General features: G+C 49.3%; 1 protein-coding gene across 3 annotated transcripts in view; it reads right to left on the reverse strand.

The window, feature by feature from the left end:
• arid1b (AT-rich interactive domain 1B) overlaps positions 1 to 24008 on the reverse strand; it is a 123960-nt gene extending 99952 nt beyond the window's left edge. Inside the window, exons 1-2 of one of the 3 annotated variants that reach the window (XM_029826024.1) lie at positions 21797 to 24008; positions 3572 to 3775 (exon numbers count right to left, since the gene is read on the reverse strand). In XM_029826024.1, coding sequence (XP_029681884.1) covers positions 3572 to 3775; positions 21797 to 23083 — 1491 coding nt within the window. In that variant the 5' untranslated portion in view covers positions 23084 to 24008. The remainder of the gene's footprint in view (positions 1 to 3571; positions 3776 to 21796) is intronic. The other 2 variants (XM_029826029.1, XM_029826040.1) reach the window with 2 other exon arrangements.
• Positions 24009 to 24397: the final 389 nt, after the last annotated feature.

Consider the following 24397-nt stretch of genomic DNA (forward strand, 5'->3'; position numbering starts at 1 on the left):
ACCACTGGCTACATTAACCCCGGAGACAACCCCAGCACTTGGGGCCCCCTAAGTGCTTCCAAGTGGCCCTCGGTCTCCCTGCTAGAGAGGAACCCCCTGCCTAGTCTCAATCAATGTCATAAATTACCCATCCCCCTGATGTCAATAGACCACAAGATGATGTAGGGATGGGGAAGGACTTTTAGCAGCGTTTTGTATTCATGGAGAAGCTGAATTTTTCTGTATTACTGCACACATACGATAAGTAATTAATTAAGATGAGTAAGTATTTAATAGATTTTCTCATAGTGAATATACAGTTTAAATGGGTTCCCATCTGAAAAAGGCATTTCTTTAAGCTTTCAGCTGCTTTCGCCAATGTGTTTAACGTGACCAAAAAGGAAATGAGAAAAGCTACATGGATGAGGACGATCGGTAAACAGATGAAGCCTTTTTCATCAATCCATCTTGTTGTCACTGAACGACAAAGGATGGGAAATAATGACGATAGTGTGTAGAAACTAAAAAGAGTGACAGAATCGGTTACATCAAATATTAGACGGGAGCAAATCAAAAACCAAAAAAACCCACTATGATGCTTTTTCCCTCCAAAAACAAGCCTACTCGGCTGTTGTCTGTCATCCTGAATCACTCATCCACGCGCCCTCCGTCTCCTCACCCTTTCATGACACAGTCAAACTCTACAGATGGAGGCGCCACCAACTCTAATGACGCCTGTTCCAGCTACAGGGAACCGTTCTCTTCTTTCTCTCCCCCTCCGAGATGCCAACAGAGAGATCAATGCCTACATTTGCCTTCTGAGGCTGGATTAATGACACCAATGTGCCGGCGCACATTGGCGAGCCCGGACGCGACTGCGCTCGGCAAGAACAGGTGGGAAGAGGCAAAACGCTGAGGTCCGGTATGGATAAACAAGGACCCCCACAAATGATGACACACATTCTGCCTCTGGACGACACACGGTGTGGGGCTGCTCACTACTCACACACACACACACACACACACACACACACACACACACACACACACACACACACACACACACAAAGACAAACGAGCTTTCCCACTTTTACACAGATTGGCTGAGATTCTACGTTTTTCACATGATAAAGGAGGTGTTGGCGGCGCTCGCAGCATCGAAATAATCACAATATTCGCTGACTCCCAGTTTTTAAACAGTATGATTGGTTCTGTTTTCCTGGAAAGATCTATCTGGAAAAATTTAAGTCAATTAGTCTTGTGATACATTAAGATTTGCAAAAAAAGAGACAATACTGAGTTTATTATGAGACTGACAGTAAGAGGACGGTGAGTTGAAATGTGACTGGTGGTGATCTAATAATAACAGAAAAATGATGAAGACAAATTAGTGTTGACTTTGCATAGCTACAGAAATAAATTAGGTTTTAAAAAAGGAATTGTTGGAGAGTTGATCTACTTGTGTGTAATCAAAAAAGTCCAAACGTATCTTATTATCCAAGGTGCAGGTTAAGTTCCACGCACGCACAACACCAATGAAGCATCATGCTACAAATTTATTTAATATTAGTGGGACTTAATTTTAGAAGGATTTAATCATAATATTGAAAGGCACTGAGAGAGGACCTTTTGTTCCTATACTAAACCCTCTACACACACACGCAGTCCCAGGGAAATAGCGGAGATAGGCGTCCAGGCTTATCTTTGTTGACGTCACGTTGCCTGGCAACATCCCAGCATGCTTGGCGATGACAAGCTGAGGTCTGAGCCCTAAAGCGTGATGCATCATGGGGGTTTGCGTTTGCCGCAGCTTACATCACCCGCGACCTCGCCGACGCAGCCGCGGCCGGGGCGTCACTCTTGGCTCTCGCTGCGACGCTTGGGTGACGTGTCGGGGGGTTAAGAACGAGGCGGTTTGACTCCTCCGCCTCTGTGCAGCGCAACAATCTGGCCTGCTTTTGTTGCATCGTTTGATAAGCAATTAAAGGAGGCGATATGCGAAATATCCTATAATACAGCTAATTTCCCGGCCTCCTTGCTCCCCCCTGATCAGAGCCCTGACCGCTCTTCTGTAGGTGAGACTCATTACTCTCGACTGAGAGTGTGGAATTAAACCTCCTCCTCCAAACTCATTATTGCGAGCTAGATTTCTCCGGCTGCAGATCGGCGATGCAGCGGTGCCGCCTTTAAAGCCAGAGACAGATGATTAGAAACTTTAGAAGCGCATTTCCCATGGCTACAGCCACGGAGAAGAACTAATTCTATTTGAACTAATTACGTTCCATCGCGCCACGCTTGGGCTGTGTAATACGCCGGAGGATTTCATCACAAAACAGTGCTGGAGACGTATTTCTGCGTCTGTTCCCGACTCAACGTCATTAAGCTTTGGCATTAGTCTCCACGAGCAGCATGTCTACATATACACACACTCCCACTTGGCTCCCAACTGTGGGTATTTTATCCTGTGAAACACCCGAGAAGGTTTAATATGGCTCGTGTCAGTAGGAATGATGTCATCAAAATGTGCCAGACAGGGTTTGAAAAAGCTCTAGGGCACGGTAACCAAGAACAAATATGTAATTACTCTATATATTACCGCTGTATGTAGTTTGGTACAATTATATGCCGTCACTTCATTAACAAACGATTACTGCTTGTTTTTTATTGGTATTGTAACAGCACTGCTGTATTATTAAATGTTATTACAACGCTCTGCACAGGATGGTATAAAAACAGCATCAAGCATTTACGTCCGGCTGAATAAAAGCCTTGTTGACGTTTTGTGCTTAAATCTTTCAAACTCCAGCAGTCCCGTCCAACGACACCGGGGCATGGTTGTAATTTACTGTCCAGTTCTATCAAACAATCTCCTAATGCACACATAAATCTATCCTTTCATTTCAGGGAGCCATTCATTTTCGTCGCCCGTCACTTCACGCGGGGCTGTCAGCAACCCCGGTAGACCTGAAGGAAATCAGTTTAAGGCTCAGACGTCTCCGCTGTGCAATGTAAAAGCTGTTGGTGACACTCCATCTGCATGTAAATACAAGTGCATTACATGCCAATTTACTGTGCACATGTGCGTCCGTGGCTTCCAGACACTTATTCTCTCTCTCTGTCCAAGTGCAGCTCACCAGGCCAAATTGACTTAATACAACAGCCATTTAATTCGAAGACACACACACACACACACACACACACACACACACACACACACACACACACACACACACACACACACACACACTACCAGTCCTTTAGCTAAGGTGGAATACACCAGTCAAAAGACACCCGTGGTGACGTGGGTCAGCGGTGCTTTGCTTAACACGTAGGCATTCAGCTAAACTCAAAGGTCATCACGCGTGCACCCACGGCGTGCGCAGAGTAATGAGCAAGTATGACGTGACCCAATACCGAGGTGAGGGATGAGAACACAATGCCTAACTGGAATAAATGGGCGTTCTAAGATCCACTGAGGGGTAGCAAGATGTCCACAACAGCTGCAGCTGCTTCTTCTTGGCATGCTGCAAGTCACACGTGCACCCATGGAGCCGTGCTGCTCGTGCAGGGGCTCTTGCATTGGCTGACGTACCTGCTGCTGAGGATACTGCATGCCACCCATGGTCATTTGGCTCCTCCCCTGCATGCTCATTGGGTATCTGTGCTGAGGAGGCGAGGTGTACGGCTGGCTTGGGGGGTAAGGCCCGCCCCCAGGCTGCTGCGGGGAGGAGTAGGGATTGTTGGCCAGGCCGTAGAGCTGGGAGCGCTTCATCGCTATGAAGTCCATGGAGGATACCTGCAGAGGTGAACAGAGAGGTAAAGGAAGCGCAGTCACTGTTTTCTTCCCTGGTTCAAACGCTGAGAAATCCTGATTGGCTGACAGTGGATTTGCTCGCCGTCTGCCAAGTTGGACGCACAGACGCCCACGCACGCTCCAAAACCACATCAGCCATTGAATTATTTTCTATTTGCACAGCACAAGGAAGCTTTAAATTAATGTCTACGGGCATTAATAAACTACAAATGCAATTAAGTAAGCAAAGATTTTTTTATTGCGTCGCTACCAGGAGAAAAACTTTGCTGGAAGACGGCCAAAATGAAATGATTTAATTAAAACCTAGAGCCCATATCTTTGTTCCAATGTCCAAAGTGTTTTGAAGGTGTTGTAAATGTTGTTTAAAATGAGCGAAAGCAAAAGCAATAAAAACTCTGTGGCAACGTTCCCACAGCCGCAGCCCGGCAATGCTAATAATCACCGCTCCACACTTTCTCCTCGTGTATGTGGCGTGCGGCAAAGTTGCAGAACAGTGCCGATAACTGCCCGGCTTTCTCCTCCCGTGCATGAGAATTGAGGAGTGGTGTAAGGGGCTTCAAACCTGGAACAGACTTCAGGGCAGGTCGAGCAGCCGGAGTTCCTGCTCTCCAAAACCACACGGTTATAAAAGCAAAATAAAATGGAGAAAAAAGAGAGCCGGAGACAGTGTCAAGGACAATTTATTCTATTTTAAGTATTCCAAGGCCTTTTAAAGAGGTTGTTTGGGGTCTGGGGAAGCTATTGGAAATTTCAGTCTGCGAGCTAATGCTAATCCGTCACCCGTGGCGGTGTTTGTCTGTCTGCAGGGAAGATAATGTGGGCTTCTTCTATCTTCCCTCCCTTTGCTTGTGCTTTCTCACTTTTGTCTCCACTGTGTAGGATTGTGTGTGATTTATGACATTTTGTTCCCACCGTTTCTTTCTCCCTCCCTCCCTCCCTCACACACACACACACACACACACACACACCTCCACCACCAGCTCCCTCCTCAGTTACCTCTCTTCTCCCCAACTCAATATCAGCTAGTCTAGTGGAGGAGAAATTGCCGCTGCCTCATATTGCCAAGCTAATATCAAGAAGACATGTCAGGGGATGGGAGCACTTTATTCAGCAGGTTACTTGTGGACGGTTACGGCGCTCTAGATTTAAAGTGGTTCTGTCTCCAGCGAGGCATGTGTGTGGAATAGTTGGGACTATTTCAAGACTGTTTCAGGAGAGACATGGGGGGGAGGGAATGGGATGGAGAAATTAAACTGTAGCGAATCTACTTCCACGAGATGTGGAAGTCTGAAGGTTCACGGCTGCCCCAAGAACCAGACACCAACAACACCACACCCTCGTTTAAGGCAAAAGTGTGCTGAAGACCACGAGACAGACTCCAAATCTTTTACTGGACAGCACAAAATGACAAATTAAACTCAGCAAACACGCCTGCAAAACCCACGGGCTAAAGCTTGGGCTGAGATAATGAATGTTGCAGTTTAGTAAATGAGGCAATGAGTGAAGAGTATCTGCAGCTCACTGTTTATATCTTTATTTAATGTTGTTTATAATATAAACTTTATATTACCTAAAGCATCACCAGCTGCACAGAGAAAATATTCCACTCCATCCACACGTGGTCGACACATGACATTTTTCCACACCTGTCCACCTGTCCTCCGACACCAGGCGTAGCCACCCCCCCTCATATATGCCCTCATGACAACTTCCATTAAATGGCCCAACACAGCAATTCACCACCCCCCCCCCCCCCCCCCCCCCCCCCCCGTGGAAAGGCTGCAGGGCTGTTTAGTAAAAAGAAAAAGATGAAAATGGCAGAAAGTGAATTGTGTTTGTGCCAGTAAAAGAGCGAGGATATAAAAAATAGGGAGGAGATATAAAAAAAGATTCTTATTTGCTTCAAATGTGTTTTTTCGCTTGCCACTCAATTGTGAGGGGAGGCATGAGAGACAATAGTAATTCAACTGCTAAATTTAAAATTCAATTTATGAACTCCGCTCCAGCGTTCCGTCTCTCGTGAGCTCCTTTTCCGGCAAAACAAAGCCATTAAAACAGAACATGGGTGGAATTACTGTGGGGTGAAACCTGCTAAATTGCTTTTCTCAGCTCAACATTTTTATGTCCCGCCCCCCAAAAAAAGACAAAAAAAAAAAGAAAAAAAAAAGATTTTACTCTTTTGCTTTAAAGTACGAAGTTGTTAATCAGAGGGAGAGAACATGTTTGAGTCGAACGGCTCAGATATGTAGTTTACGAGACACACGCTGGGATCACACAACATAAAACAATATTGGTGAAGTGTTATTATTCCAACTTGATTTGGCATGCTGGGAATCACTCACACACACACACACACACACACACACACACACACACACACACACACACACACTCACACACACACACACTCACGCACACACGCACTGTGCCTCTGCGGCTAATAGCTATTGCTACCCTTGTCCTTCACACTAGATGACCAAATCAGGAGCTGTCTGCAGTCCTTCATTTTAGTTATTTTCTCTCTCTCTCTCTCTCTCACACACACACACACCCTCTCACACACAGAGGAAACAATGCCAACAATGCTATGCTTTGTGTGTTTACCCTGTTTCAGCACAGTTTGGTTCAGAGACGTTCTTCGGTGTGTTCCTCGTGGGCTACACGGTGCTTTATTGAACCCTTACATCACAGCTGATGGTTTAATACTGTCTAACAGATTGCTCCTGGTAGATGAGTTACCGTTCCTAAAGAGTCATTTCTCCTTCTACTACAGTGAGCATTGTTGCTCTAAGGCTGAATGTATTTAGCTTGCTCGGTACCCCAGAGACCCTTGCGTGATGTACGAAAAACATGATTCATATTTTCCAACTATTAGGCGTAAAGACCTATTTGGTGCTGATATTGCAATGAAACTGCTCTGAAAAAGGCATCAGACCTTATTGCATATGAAAATTGGCCCCAAGACGCCTTTTTGGTATTGATTATCTTCCCTTTCCCTTGGAAGGACTGTTGTATAAAGCGGGCTACCTGTGTAATGAAATGGTTTCAGCCTGTGTGTATTTCTGTGGGAGAAACAAATAAGGATAATTATTGTCAGCAGATCCCCTTTTATCCGCCGTGCCGTGTCTGTCTCGGGAGACTCGGCACGCCGCAGCCAGAGTCCATTGGTCTGCTGGGACAATCAGCCCTGGCTTTTTATGTTTTTTTATTTATACCAGGCAGCAGAGAGCCGTTCTCCAATTCTCATTACACTCAGGGCCTCAGTGATGGCCGTGGCCTGCAGAACAAAGCGGCGCATTTCAGCCATACATTTGGGAAGGCAGGAATATGTGGGAGAGAAAGAGCGACTGCAGCAGTGGGCGAACGTCTCTCCATATTAATGTGTGCAAATTCTCCCACTCCTGCTGACTAAGATTAGAAAAATTAATTTCATGGATGCAGAGACAATACTGATGTCATCAGGCGGAGAGTAGCGGCACGCTATTAACTCCTCTCGGCTCCGAGAGAAAAAAGATCACTCTTTAAATATCAATTCACCACTTCAATTCAGGGCAAGGATGGAAACATATGAAGGAAATATCAACGCAGCCTTAACATATACATCTCTATCGGGATTCTAGTATTTTTGCATATGTATGAAGGTTTCAGTGAGTTGTTAGGCCGACCTGAACACAGAAAACACATGTTCTAAAAGCGTGTTCAAGCGGTGCTAAACTGGATCCATTCTGGGTTATAGCATAGGACAAAATGAAGCGTAACACAGACAAATAGTCTTCCTTTAGACTCACAAATGAGGGCTGGCAGACAGAACATGCATGACAATATAAGACAGAGATGCGACCACAATTTGGGAGCTCTGTGTGTGTGTGTGTGTGTGTGTGTGTGCCACAGAAGCAGCAGATAATGGGCTGTTGTTAAGCAGCTGACCGGCGTGCTCTCCTACGCTGTTCTCCTAAGCCACTGATCGGTGTGCCCTCTGCGTTTGACACCAACATTTACATCGCGTGCACAAACAAACCCAGCACATGCATATCGGTACGCTCAGAAACACACACCTCCCTTTAAACCCCCCCCTTCCCACGGTCCGTCTGGGGATCCTGGAAAGTTACAGAGTATTTGGCTCATCACAGGAAAAGAGAGAGAGAGCGGGCGGAGGGAGGGCGGAGGGAGAGGCTGCTTCATCTGTCTCAAGTGAGATTGGGGGCGCGGGGGTCACCAAAGCCCTTTTCCATCGCCGAGACAGAACGGCGGAATGGAGAAAAGGGGGAAAAAACCCCTCAATGACAAAACGAGACGTGGCTGACACGCCTGCGACACGCCATTAGACAATAAAAACAAATAAAACGCCATTGTCTGCAGACGTGTGCGGGAACTACAGATTTGGCGGTCAAATCACTTTCCAGGAAGTGCTGTCACTCACGCTCCCACCGTAGTCCAGTAGAAGCTGATCAACAGCGCAGGTTGGTGCCAGGCTTTTCTCAAATCTCTTCGTTTGGAGACTGATGGGAAACAAACGCTTTCAGGAAACGCCGAAGGCCGAGCGGCGCTATCTGAGTCGCGCCACATTCCCCGCGTCTCTTTCCTGTCTGCCGTCGTCCTGGTACCGCACACGGACGCCGAAAATCCCCCACATACGACGAAGGGCGGAATGAGGAGAATGTGCTCAACCGGGAGAAAAATACCAAAAACTCTGGAAATGGGAGTGTTTGCATGAAAATGCCCTTTTGCCTCCGACAGGCATTAAACACATGCCTGCTAGATTCCCCTTTATTCAAGGAAAATCACCACCTCTGCTAATGAAACGGTACAGGAGAGGAACTGTGTTTCGGCTGCCTGGATAATTATGAACCAGGCCCCACATCACCAAATGTGTTTATAAAATAGCAATGGTTATTCATGATATTGTGCTCCGAGTAGGGTGAAAATACATAAGTGAATACTAAGCGAGAAGACCAGCAGAAACGATCCTAAAGGGTCCTGAGGGGGGCTTTCTCTGCCATCTATTAGTCTTCCCTGCGAGGCAAAGCATAACGAGCTCCTCGGGCTGCTGGGCCGGTCATTGAAGACAGAGGTCGAGCAAATTATGACTGCCACAGCTTCGTTTAGAACAAGACCACAATAAGCAATGCTTTCCAAATTTCCTGCTTGAGCCGGTTTGATGCTGAACCAGAGATTTGGATTCCATTGTTGTTTTTTTTAAAACAAGCACTTCATCGAGGAATTAAGTGCAACACCTAAGCTAGATGTCAAACTAGGTCAGGCTTGTGGTGCAGCAGAGAGGCTCCCTGGAAAAACAACCATTTACATCCAGGCTGTTTGTTTTGGCGCGCTGCCCAGTCCTCCGGGCCGGGACCGTCCGGATCTCTCGTGCGAGAGATCCATCATTTAACACTGAAAACAATAAATAAATAAAACAGTGATCAGACACCCCGATCCTCTTTTCCCCTGGTGGAGGTTAGAGACTCATTAAAAGTCACCTGAAACTATCTGAACTAAATTGATTTCATTAAAGGACTCAGCACGACGCAGGGTGCCCCCCCACCCCACCCCTCCTTCTGATGGCTCGGCGGGAAATTTACAGAGTTAATTAGAAAAAAAATCATATAATATCCCCCCACACCCACACCCTCTTTGCTTTATGTTATAGGTTGACGATGGAGCTCCGCATGTGCGATGTTGAGTGTGGGCGGGACCAGCGCAGTTCACAGACCCAAATATTGTAGATTAATTCAAGCTTTCAGTGATAACAGAAGGGAATGTGTGTGTGAGTGAGTGTGTGCTATGTTGACAGATAGCTCAGCAGCCCGTTGACAGTGTTCTGTTCCCCACAGACATTCGCCAGTATTTCAACCTCTTGACCCCTGATGTACGTCACCTCCCCACTGCACCCCAGCCTTGGTGTTGCCCGCGTTTCAATAAAGTGATCACAGCAGCGGCAGACGTGGCCTTAATCTTCTCCTGAAATGGATATGAGGCCCCATTCTCCCACCCCGCTGTGATGGCTTCCCAAGAAATGGGCTCCTCGACCTAGGTAAGAGGTCCTGGAAATTGGCTTGCCTAACCCCCGCTTCAACCCCTCCAGGTGACCCACTGGGAGGCCTCGGGCTCTGTGAGCCCGGGATTGGCCTCCCGTCTCCACAGCCCTGACTGCAAATCAATCTCTGGAGCTCACAAGGAACATGAGGTGTGTGTGTGTGGGGGGGGGGGACTGAGGCGATCGATGAGACGCTGCGAGCATGTGGGAGCCTGATGCATGGCCTGACTGTACACACACAAACACACACCCCTGATTCACACTCCACCATTCACTGACACCATCACAGAGCCACGGGGTAGCTGTATCAACACGGAGAGGATGCCACTACAGCATTATATTTAAAAAGTAAAGCCAATAAGCAGATTGCTAAAAAAAAAAAAAAAAAAGCCAGTTTCCATTAGCTCCCAGGAGAAAAAAAAAAAACAGCCTTAAATGCTTCTGAAGCATTTAGCACCAATTGAACCTAGCTTTTTATTAAAGGTCAGGAAGACGAAACAGAAACAGAGGTTGGAGGCAAAAAACTTGTATGTGCATGTTTATTGACAATGGCTATTCTATTATTCTAATATTTCTGAAGTCGCCTCGATAGGAGATTAAACATGTCTGCCTATCTGCCTGATTCTGGAATCTGGCCTTTGATGCTGACACTGTGTGCAGACTGTAGTAAGCAACTGTACAGGCACACGTGCGCAGCATATCTGTAAAGGTTGCTCTGCACAACATGTGTATGGTGTGTGTGTGTGTGTGCGCACCATCTGTGTGCAGATGTTGCGCAGAGAGCGCGCCGTGTGGACCGCTGGCAGGCCTTCTGACAGGCCTGCGTTCCTTATTGATAGAAGAATCACAGATAGAAGAGTCGGCCGCGCTCGGCCAGACCTCAGTATCGCCCTCGCCGCTCTTATTCATCCAGCCGGGCCGGAAGAAAACGGGAGGTTCTCAGCCAAGTTTAGAACCCTCAGATCTGAGCCAAAGTCGAGTTGAAGAGGTTTCAAACATTTGGAAAACAGCGCGGCGAACGTTTCATCCGCAGAGCAGATGAATCCGTTAATCTGGGGCCACAGATGAGGCATCTAGACGCTACAAAGAACAGAGGGCACGCTGATGCTCTGTGATGGCCCGGCGGCAGCAACTCTCGCTATGTTTGAGCACCCGATGCCGCTCGGTTCCCGTGGTCACGCCGGAGCGCCCTTTCGAGGGCTCTGACCTTCTTCCTCTGCCTCCTCCCACAGTTATGGAGGCCAGGCGTCTTCCAGGGCTTTGATCCACTACGTGTCCTGTAGTTCTGCTGGGGCCACGCGGATATTAGCATGTGTAAGTGAAACCATGCTGAGCAGCACAGAGGCCTGGGAGGTCACGTGTGAGGCTGAGTGGGTGTGGGAAGAGGAAGAGGCAACCCAGAATCAATCTTTGGGAGACGGATCGCAGGAAGATGTAAAATACTTCTAAAAAAGCGGAGGCCGAACCCAAAATTTCATCAGCAGCACCGCCGCCCCCCTAGCTGTCATCTCTCCGTCATCACAGGCCTCCATCCCTTATACAAATTATTCATGCCAGCAGCTAAATGTATTCATACCATTCTGTTTACTTTATTACTCCACTTTTATTCCGCTCTTTTCCACACATTTGTTTACAAGAATAAAAGCCCACTCTGACAGAATTATCCCTCTGCACAACAAAAATAAATCACAGCACTTGCACACACATCATTCTCATTCAAAGAGCACAGCTAAATTATAGATGGCCCCTTTCTCCCCAAATATGCATTTCATTAGCATTTCCTTCGCCTCTTGTCCCCCCCCCCCCCCTCGCCTGCATGTAGGACCCACTGATGTGTGTATGGAAGACTGCGGAATGGGAGCAGACTCGCAGCAAAGCAGGACGCGTCCCCTTTCCCAAGCCTAATTTAGGATTCAATTACAATACTCTTTAAAAAGCGTCGACTATGCAATTAATTATTTTAAGATTAGCCCTGACAGTAATGGGCCTCCCACCGACGCCTGCCAGCACAAGCCTGCACCCCAGGACCACTCATCCTCCTTACATCCATACACCGATGCGGTGCCTACACCTTCGCTCCTCGTCTAGATAAATCACCCCCCCCCCCCCCCCCTTATTCCTCGTTACACTTTATTTCTTTGGGCTCTCTCTTTTTTGGGGGGTGTTTTTCTTTGTTGCCTTTGATCACGCTGTGATCTCCTCGCCGGCTGACGCGCCGCTGATATTGCTTCAGCGTGGCAGGGTGCTGTTTTACGAGCCGCGAGGGCCTTCTCCCACGTCCTCGCCGCGTCCCCGGGAAACGCTGACGGATGGGGCCCGCGACAATACGCACGGGCGCATAAACACCCGCGCCCCCCCCTCGCTCGCACACACAACCCGTCTGTCACCGCCGCTGCCAGGCGTACGCGCAGCAACAGGGGGAAAAAAACACGCTGTCCTCCTCCGCCCGCTTTGATTGGAGCCAAGCGAAGCAGTTTTTTCCTTCCCCTTCCTCGCCGCCGCTGCCGCCCCCCCCCCTTCATCACCACCACCCCTCTAACCCAATCCTGTCCCCCCCCCCTTCCCGCCTTTCCTCATTTCAGAAATGAATGTCATCATCCAGACCCTCTTTCTACACCAACACTCCCCTCCGTAACCTCCACCCCTCGGGCAAACCTCAACCAAACCCCCCCCCCCCCCATCCTGCGATTCTGTTTATTTAAATATTTGATATGTAAGCAGTCATAAAATAAATGTCAGAGGGGGGAAAGGGAATGGTTACGCTGGGAGTCGTGGGGAGGGGGGGAGGCCATTACGGGTAATGGTTTCTGATGTACATTTTAGCCCCCACAGTGCAGCCCCCCCTCCGACACCACCCCACCCCCGCCACGCAGACGAACCTGCACAGTAGCAACAGGGAATAAATGGAGGCCGTGCAGGCTGAATGTGTGTGCACAAGACAGAGATGCCCCCCCCCCCACACACACACACACACACTTGTTCAACTAGTGGTATGGAAAATAGGCCCTCCTATGCACAATTGACTTCTAATACATTGTATACTCCTCGAACCATCCATTTACCAAGCATTGCAATTTCAGGAGCCCTGAAAGAAGCACTTTGCCAGCACTTTACAAAATACCCTTTAAAAAAAACCTGCAGCTCCCACAAACGCTGCCTCACACTAACTGCCAATTTGAGCATGTCTGTTGAAGTCACACCGTGGCCTTGTTGCCTGCTACATTCAACGCCGCTTTATTGACTTGCCAGTATCTCCGTGTTGGACAGAAGACCCGGCGATACCTACTGTTTAAACATTCCATCGCCAACACCATAAAAAAACAAACAAAAAACAACTCTCGCGTGTCTTCCCTGCTTAATCGATGTCAGGGCTGAGACAAGTTTTCGCCAAAAGAAATGATAAAATAACCAGGAGGTGGGAAGGGTGCATAAATTAAGCGCCGCCGCTGAGAAATAGTCTCTCGTGCAAACAACCTTCACTTTCTCCTTGATGCCGACGTGCTGAAATACTGAGATTTGACACAAAAGGAGCCAATTAAAAAGCAAAAACCATCACGAAGTGTTCATTACGACTGATGGCGTATCGCATTTTCGGGCCTCCGTTTCTCTAAACAGCTACCAAACAAGCCTGTTGGCAATGCTGGTAACAGTAAGGAAGGAGGAGGTGAGGGCCACAGTAGGGGTCAAAGGTCAAAGCAGGCTGCTGCGACTGTTGACCTGTGTCACTGCAAAATGCTCAAAGGTGCCCAATGCCCCTGAGAGTCCTCCCATTTGTCACCTCCACAGCATTGCTATTTGTCTAAATGCATTCACAACACCCCATAAACGCACACAAGCCGAACTTTGACCTTATTGACCCCGTCTGCACCGTTTTGTGACACGCCCGCGCACTTAAACCCGTTTCCTTCGCTGGCGCAAATAAACAGTTCTGCCGTCCAGACTGTTGTGACAGCAGAACCGGTCTCTCCTGATGAGAAACAAGAGCCTGAACGCAACAGCAGAGGCTGTGGAGCAGCCTGCAGAAGAGCGGAGAGGTGTGTTGATGGCCCACACGGATCCCCCCCCCCCCCCTCCTTTGCCCCCCAGTCACAACAAGACCCCTTCCAAGCGGAGGGGCGAAGCAACCCAAGAGCTTCTGGAAGCAGCGGACACCAACACCCACAAACGGTGCTGCATTGCGGTTGTGTACCATCGCAACAGCGCGGGCGTGTTCGGTGCGGCTCTTCTTTGGCCCTTTGCTGCCTGCGTGTTGAGACAGATGTGGAGAACCCCCTCCCCCCCCCCCCCCCCGAGAGACTGCTCGGGAGTCCAGAACGCAGAGGTTAAAAACAACACTCACAATGTTCAGTGTTGGCTAAAAGCTGAACCCACCCGGGTTCTCCGTTTATCTCCATTAAAGAAAAAGCATCAATAATTGATAAGTGAATCCCATTTACATGATGATGTCTCAACACATCAGCGCAAACACACTTCCTGTAACATACACACACATTCTTGCACCCACGCACACTTTAGTCTCCTTAAACACTATACGACTGAATCTCCTCCACACTCATGCCCGTGTCGCCCCTTTGCCCCCATAAGAGTCTGGGTCAGGGTGCCCTCCAGAACACCGCGCCCTCGCCACTGTTAATTACCACTAATTGGCCGCTCGTTTTTCTTTTCTCCCCTCGCTATAATGGAATCATTCATCTTTACAACTTAATGAGTAGGCGCTCTCGTCACCGGGCAAGGTCATCAGCGACGTGCATCCAAAAGACAAAGGCGGCGAAACAAACGAGGCGAAAAGATGGAGGAGACGTCGTGTAGATGCTCTGAGATGGGGGGCAGCTTCTCCGCATGATTTAGCATTTTTGGAATATCAGCGACACACAAAAAACACACAAGAAGGAAAGTTGTGAAATATGTATATGTGCAGTAGCTGCAGGAGTCGGCAGTGGCCCCCGCGCAGACTGCAGCACATTCCAGGGGCAGGCTAATTAAAACACCCTTCATGCCAGCCCAAAACAATGGATCCCTCAAAGTACGAGCACGGCTAAGGTGAGCCGCGCTGTAAAAACTAAAACTAAAAATAGGACTTCTCAAAATGAAAGGAAAGCCTCTTCCCTGCCTTAATTGTCAAAACAATCAGTCCGCCTGCCAGCGCAGACTCCAGCCCCTGCAGGTGAGAGGGCAACATGCTAGCCGCCATGAAGCATCTAATTAACGCTGAATTGCATTAAATATGCGTCCGGCGGTCGCTTTGTATTCACTGGGCGACGTCGAATCAGTGGAAAAAGCGTAGCGAAGGCAACAAACATGCCGCCCAGGAAATATAAAACACAAATGATGATGAAGAGTTGGAGCTATAATGGAAACTTGTCACAATGGTCGCGGCTATAATAACAGCTGTGTGCTGTTTTACCTATTTATTTATTATTTTTTTTGTAGCGGAGCTGGAGCAATTATGCACTCTGTGACCATTCTGATCTCATCTCATTCTGAAACACTTTGTCAAAGCCGCTCTCTGCTCGCTACATTATCCCACAACACACACGCGGAAACCGCTAACAGCTGCAGCAGAGGGCAGGAGGCCAGACAACAAAATCATATTGTGAGCAACAGCGCGAGCAACAGCGCGAGCAACAGCACGAGCAACAGCACGAGCAACGCGAGCTGTCACTCACCCGGTCGGAGGAGGCAACTATTTCTGCCGTGTTCGTTGGGATTTCTCCCGACTGGCATTTCTAATCAAAAATTTGACAAGTGGCCATTTTCTTTGGCTTCCTGTCACAGGGGTGCCACCGTGGCGTCGCCTGACCGTTCCACCTGGCCTCGCCAAGGCAGCCGTGCACCTGCGCCGGCATCTGTGCACGTCGGAGCTGACTATGGATTATGTTAATGTGGTATTCCTGCTCCCTTTTGGTGCCCGTCTGACATTACAGTAACCTTTGCACATTGAGCCAACAGTAACTGCGGACGGTTCATTGAGCCCGGAGACGCACGCACGTGCATGCAAACGGGCACGGCGGAGCCTGGAGATTACCTGCGAGCAAAGAGCTACTCACTCAAACTGCAATGACGTCCTTCAGAGGAATCCTAAGAGCAAAATACATTTTAAAAAACCCAGCAAATTCAAGTACCACTGCGTTCAAACTCATGAAAATCAAAACTCCGCCCACATATCCTCCACAGGTGCTGCAGCTTTGACCATGACCACTGTGCACGTGGCGCATGGACAGGAGGACGTGGTGTGAAACCACGCTTTGGAAATGTGAATATATATAAGAGACGGTGATATTTACAAATAAGGCCATTCACAACCTCCCTCTCTCTCCCTCTGTCTCTCTCTCTCTCATACACACGCACACACACACATGCACACACACTCACACACACAGGCAGGCAGGCTTCTTTAATAGATGTCTTTGTTTTGATCAAAAAGGAAAAAGATAATCCTGTAGCTGGAAAAAAATGCTACAAAAGACAAAGATTTAGCACATGACTAAATGTGGATGAATGGAGGAGACTGAAGGATCTGTGTGTGTGTGTGTGTGAGTGTGTGTGTGTGGGTGTGAGTGTGTGTGTGTGTGTGTGTGAGTGTGTGTGTGTGAGTGTGTGTGTGTGTGTGAGTGTGTGTGTGTTCTTGTACATGTTACACAGTGAAGACCCGTGCATTTCACCAACTATGTGGGGACATTCCAGCTGGTCCTTGCAACTTCAGGCCTGTCCGAGGGTCAGCAAAGGATTTTCAGGTTCTGGTCAGAATTAGGAGGGTCCTCATAAAGATAGAAATGCAAATGGCTCCAAACACCCCCCACCAAAAAAAGAGGCTGCGTTGTCTGCATACTATCTTTTTTTTTTTTTTCTATTTTTGTCCCTCGGTGATTCACACAGTGCTGGTGCTGTTTGGTCAACCCCCCCTCCTCTCCCCAACCCCCCGAGCTGAGAAAACAGTCCCGCCGTGCCAGCGCTGATTAGGATCAACCCGAGCCAAGCAGCGAGACGTGTGACTGGAGAGCACAGCCCAACGTTTCCAACGCGCCGGTCCTGATAGGAGCGTTACTCAGAGAGAAGCAAATAAATAAACCAATGGAACCAATGAAAAAAGGCGTCCGGTCGGCTCTCCCAGAATGTCGTTTACATTCATTAACATTTTTCCCAACCTCCCGTCATTCTCTGCCCGTCCGTGGACAAGTGTTTCAGTGAAAACCGGGAGTAAAACTGGGGATGAAGTATAAATATTCAAGAGGAGACACACGGGCTGTCGGAATATTTCTGAACTGACTGCTGCTCTCCCTGGAGGCTGAGGGAGCTGCTGAGAGATATCGAGCAGATAAAAGAGGAGAGGCCATATTTAGAGGGAAAAGACAGAACAAAGACGCGTCTGCATACGGAAACGCTGGATATTTGAGGAGAGCGTAAAGCTCAGCAGATATAGAACCGTTGTGCGCCCATTCAACTAAAACAGAGGGAGGATAAGGGAGATCAAGGTCGCCCCCCCCTCCCCCTTCCCCTCCTCAGGAGCTCCACGTGGCTAATTAGCATATGTGAAGGTCAGCGTGGTGGCAGCGGTGAAGGGTGCCACCTCAGCACCCACGAGACCTGGCACTCTGCCAGCCACACACACACGCACACGCACACGCACACACACACACACACACACACACACACACACACGTGCACATTCACGGACCAAAGGGAGGAAACCTAATATAGGAGGTGTTGTGCGAGAGGCAAACGGCTCATAAATACTTTTCCTACGCTGACATTTGCCAGAGTTCAAATACTGATAAGGTCTCGGGTTCCATCCGCGGAAGTCTGCGGCCTTCCATGCGACCGACTTCCACGTTTTGGAATCTCTGGACGTCGAGGAGAGAAGAGCGCGTCCGCGTTTCACAGCTAGCAGATTTAAATGAGGCTAACAATAACGATGTTGATAGCGTCACGTGGCGTCATGTTTTCTTTATGCGCTGTAAAAAAAAACCCCACTAAAATAAAGCAGTTTTAAACAGGATATAGAAAATTCAAATTCTGCTGTGTGCACCGTTAACCTTCTTCCCAAAAAAGTGCTTGCGCTCTGATTTTCCTGCTCCCTTCTGACAAGTTCAGACATCAGAGAGGGGTGAGAAACAGCTGACAACATATCAGTGCCCACTCACGGTAATTAAATTCTTTCTTCGGGGCATTTTCGCATCAACTTTTAACTCCGGGTGATGCAGCGGCGCCAGGAAACGGAAAGAAAGCTCTGATTATTTTATTTGCTAGCTAATAACGCGCTCGCAGTTTATCCATCGATGCAACAGGACGTCGTGCCATCATTTCTTTTTTAAAAGTCAGAATTAATTGGCGAGTTGTTAAAAAAAATAAATAAACAAAAAAACAAACCCACATGCAGACCGGGGATAACCTAAGACTGCCAATTACCTTTGCAGGCTGTGTTTCATCTGAGGAAGATGAAAAAGGCTGTGCAGGGGCCCTTATCGAAAGCAACAGAGCAAATTAAAATTGCACTCTGCTGCTGCTAATCAGTGCTGTGCTGGCTGGCCAGGGCGGAGACATAAACACAACAACGTAAACAACTGACGGGGAAGTGGGGGGGGGGGGTACCAGGGGGTGGACGAAAGGGCTTCCTCCTTCCCCTTGGCTGCACATGCAGTAAGCGAGGAGACGCGCTCAAGGACGCTCACAAACGACCTGAACACCCAAACACGCGCGCGCACTTCCTGCCCAGACACCGCGGGCTGTCCGTCAGACGCGGGAGGTGCACCGTAAATTAAAATCCGACGGCCACAATCAGGCCCATCACCATGCACAAAGCTCCCGAGATAACCGCATAATACAATGTGACATTGATGCATCGCAGCCATTATAAAGTCTTTGTTGGTATCACACTAATAATTCATAAGAGAGAAATGTAAACAGGACGCAGCCGAGAACCCCGCAAGTAGAGTCGTTTGGAGGTAAGTACGCCATGAAGGATGGGCCCGGCTCTGCGTCTGTGATAGTCACAACGGCGGAGCTTTCCTTTTAAAACACTGAGCATTATGGTGATGCATTTGTGGACGCCTCAGATATCCATCTTTTTTATTGGGCCAGACCTGAAAAAAGCTGCTTCCATTCTGATTTAAGCAACAACGCTGCTTCCGACTTGCTGGGCCTTCATTATTTCCCCACTAATTACTTTTATTGTTCGCTGTGAATGTTCTATAAACGCACATTAGCAGCGGACCGCGGTTCCATGCAGGGCCTTGACGTGGGAAACGCTGCTTGGATTGTGATGTAAGACTGAAGGCTGCACAAGCTGGGTTATATCAGCGCCGGGAACACGCCCTCCGCCGACAGAGGTGAGCAGCTCAACCCTGAAGATTGCCGCTTTGTCTGAATCAAATTGGTCACAGTGACTTAAAAAGAGAACAGAACAGAGAACAGGACGGCGGCGGGTTCCAAAGAGAGCACGTTCCACGCGCACTGCTGAATAAAGTGCTTCACATCTCCGTCTGATGTGTGCGCGCGTCCACGACACGCACCGACGGCGGCCTGGCTCTTTCAGCGAGTGCCCAGACAAGCGAGTGCACGGCGGGGCGTTCGGGATGTGGGCCGCCGCGTAAAAGAGGTGCACTCATTCCGCTCGCAACCTGCTCCCGAGGAGAGTCTGTGGGAGGGGAAATGGAATTTGAAAGAGCGGGGAAACTGTGCCAACAGGTGACAGAAGCGTGCGCCGACCAAACGCGCTCTGAAGTGAAGCGCAGTCATATCACGGGGCCAATTTGGAAGGCAGCATTATGCCTTTCTCACACAGCCTGCCAGTGCACAGAAGAGCTGTGCTGCCGCTCCGGATATGAATTAAACATTGGGCTTTTGTAGCGTGAATATACTGCTGCTGAAATGTTGATAAGGCGAGAAAAGTCGGCGGCGCATGCACTTACTCCTAAACTGAGAAAATATTTTAAAAGCCTTATAAAATGCTGCATGTAAGCCTTATTGTGTTTGAAATTAGCGGCGCCGAAAACAAGACAGCGAGGCTGTGAGTTTTAGCAGCCACACGTGTTAGCAGTTAGCAGCTACAACGGGTTAGCAGAGCTACGACGGGTTAGCAGAGCCGCCTGGTAGCAGGGTCGGATTTTAAAATATAAAAAGGAGCATCTTCAAAGGCCTCTGCTGAAGGTGCACTGGCGTCACATGAAGGGGGATTTTAGGATCATTAATACTGCCGTCCACACGGTGGCGCCGACCTGGTGTTTTGCTGCCAGTCTGACAGGAGTCGCAGAAGAAGAAGAGTCAGCGTCACAATCTGTTCGCCGCACCAATGTTCTGTTTTGCCAGATTGCGCCGTCGCCACTGTGTAAACAATGTCACAATCCTAACGTCAAAACTGACTGTAACTGTTTGTGCTGGTTTCCTGTCAGGAAATACGCTTCCAACACGGTTCTGAGCAAGAATAAAACAAAGCTCCATATGTCAAATAGGAACGTGATCATATTTTCTATTGTGATTCTGTGTGCGATTGTTTTTTGAATTCCTGATCAAATATGATCTAATACAGCCGACACAACAGTGGATTCTTGGCGTGAGGCTAACTGCCTTTGACTGTAACGATGTCAGCTAATGAAATGCTTCTGTCTTGCACGAGGCAAACACACTGAGCTATGCACCACCACCTTGCCCTGCAGTCGTCCAGATGTGCCATCCAGCAGTGTGAATAATTTAGCGCAATGTAAGCAACCCCAAAACGACAGCTCGCCACGAGGAAATCTGTCCCTTCGCTGGCTAAATTGCTAAAGTTCTGAAGCGGCGGGGGCCCTGGCTGTAGGTCTGCCTGCCGTTGACGTGACAGTGCAGTCAAGTCCGGGGATACCCGGCAAAATCCGAGGTCATTCCTTTAAAACAAGGGGGGGGGGGGGGGGGGGGGTGCTGACAATTACCGCCATTTACTCGCTGCTTTAGTTATTACTGCTGATGTGCCCTTGAGCAAGGCGGTGAACCCCAGCTGCACTACGCCGACAGATGTCAGCTTGTGGGGGTCTGCTGTGGAAAACTGCGACTTTTGAGCATTCATGCCATATTCTGAAGAGCTCCACATCGGAATGCAACAGAAACAATAATTAAGACTCCAATCTGGCCATGTTACACAAGGGTAGAAGGACATGACCACGTGGGTTTGACTGATTGGACATGGGGAGTCAAAACCTTCATAAAACTTCCATTATTGCGTTGGATGTCTGTCCAAGTATGGACGATTCCCACAAGACCTGAATGCAACACCCGGCACCATCTAAGCGTCTATGCAGGAGTGTATTCGGCGTAATGAGGCCACAGAGAGCCGAGCCGAACCGATGATGGACCGGCTGTCAACTGTGAAATATTGGACGGTTTACCTTCACTCTTCAAGGTGCACAAAAACAAAAACGGGGGAAAAAAGCGTGAAGCGCTGCAGGCGGACGAGAAGTGCGCGCACACACACACACACACACACACACACACACCAAAGGACTGACGGTGGAGGACGGACTTCCGTTTGATTTTACGAGCAGATGAACACAAAGACATAATAAATGCTGCAAACATCAGCGTGTATGGCCCCGCGTCTCTCGGACGCGCTCAGCCAGACGCGCGGCTCTAAAACGGGTGTTGTTGCGACGTGTCCGACACCACGTCGGCGGGAGGGCGAATGTTCCTTTAAATCTATACATGAAATAACCCACACGCCACTCAGCACAATTCTGATAATATCCACCCGGCTGTCGGTGTAGCAGTCGAGTTCATGCTTTATAATACAGATCAAAGATGGTAATGTTTTATGCATTAAACGTGGGTTTTCTTTCCCTTTTCTCATAAAAAGCTTATTTCTGGAGTGTATCGCTTTTTTCCACAAGTAATAATTGGATCATACGGTGTATTGGCATTGATTTGAGAGGAGATTTCCACGGATGCGCAAAGCTCTGTGGCGCGCGGAGCAGCGGTTGTCTGCAAAAGTTTGAAGAACTCACCTGCGCTCTGCCGAGGCCTTGCCCTCCGTTCCCTGGGCTCATTGAATGCGGGTGATTTCTCTGCTGACCCCCCCAGCCGTGGGCCGACGAGGCCCCGAAGTGGGGCCCCGCGTCTTTCCCCAGTCCCATGCTGGCCTGCTGTTGCGTCGCGGTGCCGCTGTAGTCTTGGTACGCGGCGCTGTAACCCCGCAGCATCGGACTGGGGGACGTGAGCAATTGGTTAAGGGTCGGGGTGGCCCCCGAAGGATGCTGCTGATGACCACTTTGGCCTGGGAACCTCTGGAAACCACCGGAAGGAGGCCCCAAGGCAGACTTGCTCAGGTTTGAGGAGTTGCTGCCCATCATCATGTTCCCAGGTTGCCGGCATCCAGAGGGGCCCATCATCCCATAGGCCCCTCCGCCGTAGCCCGCCCGATACGCAGGGTACTGGTTATACTGGCTGTTGTGGTACCCTGATTCGTGGGAGTTCTCCATGCTGTTATGTGCTGATGAGTGCGTTATACCCATCCCACCGCCTTGTTGCTGTTGTCCGCCATGTTGGTCGTAACAAGGCCTCGGGGTGTAATAGTTGTTGTTAAACTCAGAGTTGTTGCTAGTTGGCCCCAAGTTGGAGTGGTCGTACCTGGCACCCATCATCCTCTCCGCGGGTTTACAGGTGAGGTCACCCTCACCTTTTCCTGACACGTGCTGCTGCTGTGGCTCCCCCTGCCCCCCCAACAGGTTCTCTTTCCCACCGTGGTGTTGATGGTCCATGCCTCTGTCCCCGCACGGTCCCTGGCCGTTGTTACTGGTGGCGTTGGTACTTTGGAGCTGCCGCTGCTGCGCCTGCTGCTGCGGCGGCGCCTGCTGCTGCTGCTGCTGCGGCGCAAACTGGCCGAATTGCGACGGCTGCGGCTGCTGCGGCGACGGCTGAGACTGTGGGGGATCTCCGCTCCCCGCACATTTCAGCTTATGGTTGGCGATCAAACCCGTCTCCATCGAGGAAGTGGTTGAATTAGTCGAAGCTGGCGCGGCCGTGAGGTTATTCCCATCCTTGTCGCGTCCGTCCGGAGCGCTGTGAGTCGCTGAAGTTGAATGAACCATGTTGAGCTCGCTTCGGCGGTGATGGTCTACATTATTCAGAGTCCCATCTCCAGCACTCAGCATCGGTCCAGTCCGCTGAACGCTCCCTCCTCCTCCTCCTCCTCCTCCCGATTTCCCCGAACTGAGCTCCGGACCCAAACTGCTGGATAATTTCTTATTTTTGTTGTTAGTTCTGGTCGGAGCCGATGCAACTTGCGCGGCCATGGTCACTCCAACATCTCAGCGCGCAGTGACAGCAAGCCCCGACCAGCCCTGCGAGCAGAAAAATAATAGGAGAGGGGGAGAAAACACAAGCTGGGGAGTGAAAACGTATTCAGAGCTCTGCTGTAGCGCTGGCGTCGCTGTGCTGGCTGGGAAATGGTGCGTCAACGAGGCTTCATGGTGAAAGTTTCTCTGCCAGGTTTAAACGAAACTTTTCCTCTTCTCCCCTCCGCCTCTCCTCCATCCCGGGTCTCGGTAATGTGTAGCAGCGTCTCCCGGAGCCCTTGTGGCCCAGCATGGCATTAGAGAGAGCGGGCTCTACCAGCTTATCCACCTCCAGGGCTCCGGCGCGCCGCACACTGAAAATCCGGACTGGAGTAGCGAGCCATTACGCGGGGAACGTTTGGAGATTTCTGCTTTTAATCGGACTTTTGCGAGTGAATTTTGGGCCACAGACGACACATTTATGACAGTGTATCTTAACTTGCCACGGAGACGTTGCTGACTTTGATATATATTAGACTTCCCACGGTGAACGCGCGTTCGAAGGTAAGGGAACGCAGTCACGCCACAACTTTAAAGTACGTGTTACTTTTAAACAAGCAACTCTGGCAGATCGAGTCTTTCCAAAATCCGCACACGGTGCTCCTCGGAGGATCCTTCAGGTAAAACCCCTCCGAGCTGCCGCTGGGGTCTGCTTGCGCGAGTTTCCGCGCAATTATCCAGGTCTGATTTTTCCAATTCCCACCCTGCCTGTCCCTCGGCTCAAGACAGTCCTCTGCAGCTCTGACAGGAGTCGGACACGCACACACAAGCTGTGCGCAATAACGTTGCCATCGGAATAAGAATGTAATCGCACTTTAGAGCCGCTAAAAACGTCAAATCTGCACCAGAGTCCGTCCCCAGCGTGCCCCAATCACCTTTTGTAGACCGACTAATGCCCATGGAAATGTCACTAAATGTAATTTAGGAGTTATTTTAAGTCTGTAAATAAAATGCTACATCCTTTACTTTCATCGTCTTATATCTAAGAAGAAAAGAAATAATCTCTTGGCTGCTGTACAGGACCACACAAGACCAAAGTAAAAGATATAACACATGCAAAATAGTGCCGGGTAAAGAAAGCTGGAGTGTCTGTGGGGACTTAAATGAGCAGAGGGTCCGCTTTGATGAGCTCAGATGCGTTTTGATCAACAGAGGGAGCTGCGGATGAAGGATGCGGAGGGGAGCCAGGGGTGGGGTGAGCTGGATTTGGGTGAGACTTGTGCACAAGGTTGGTTAAAGAAAAACGGGATCATGACGACCTCCAGCAAAGAG

Source organism: Takifugu rubripes, chromosome 2 (genome assembly GCF_901000725.2).
Source record: "Takifugu rubripes chromosome 2, fTakRub1.2, whole genome shotgun sequence".
Lineage (NCBI taxonomy): Eukaryota > Metazoa > Chordata > Actinopteri > Tetraodontiformes > Tetraodontidae > Takifugu > Takifugu rubripes.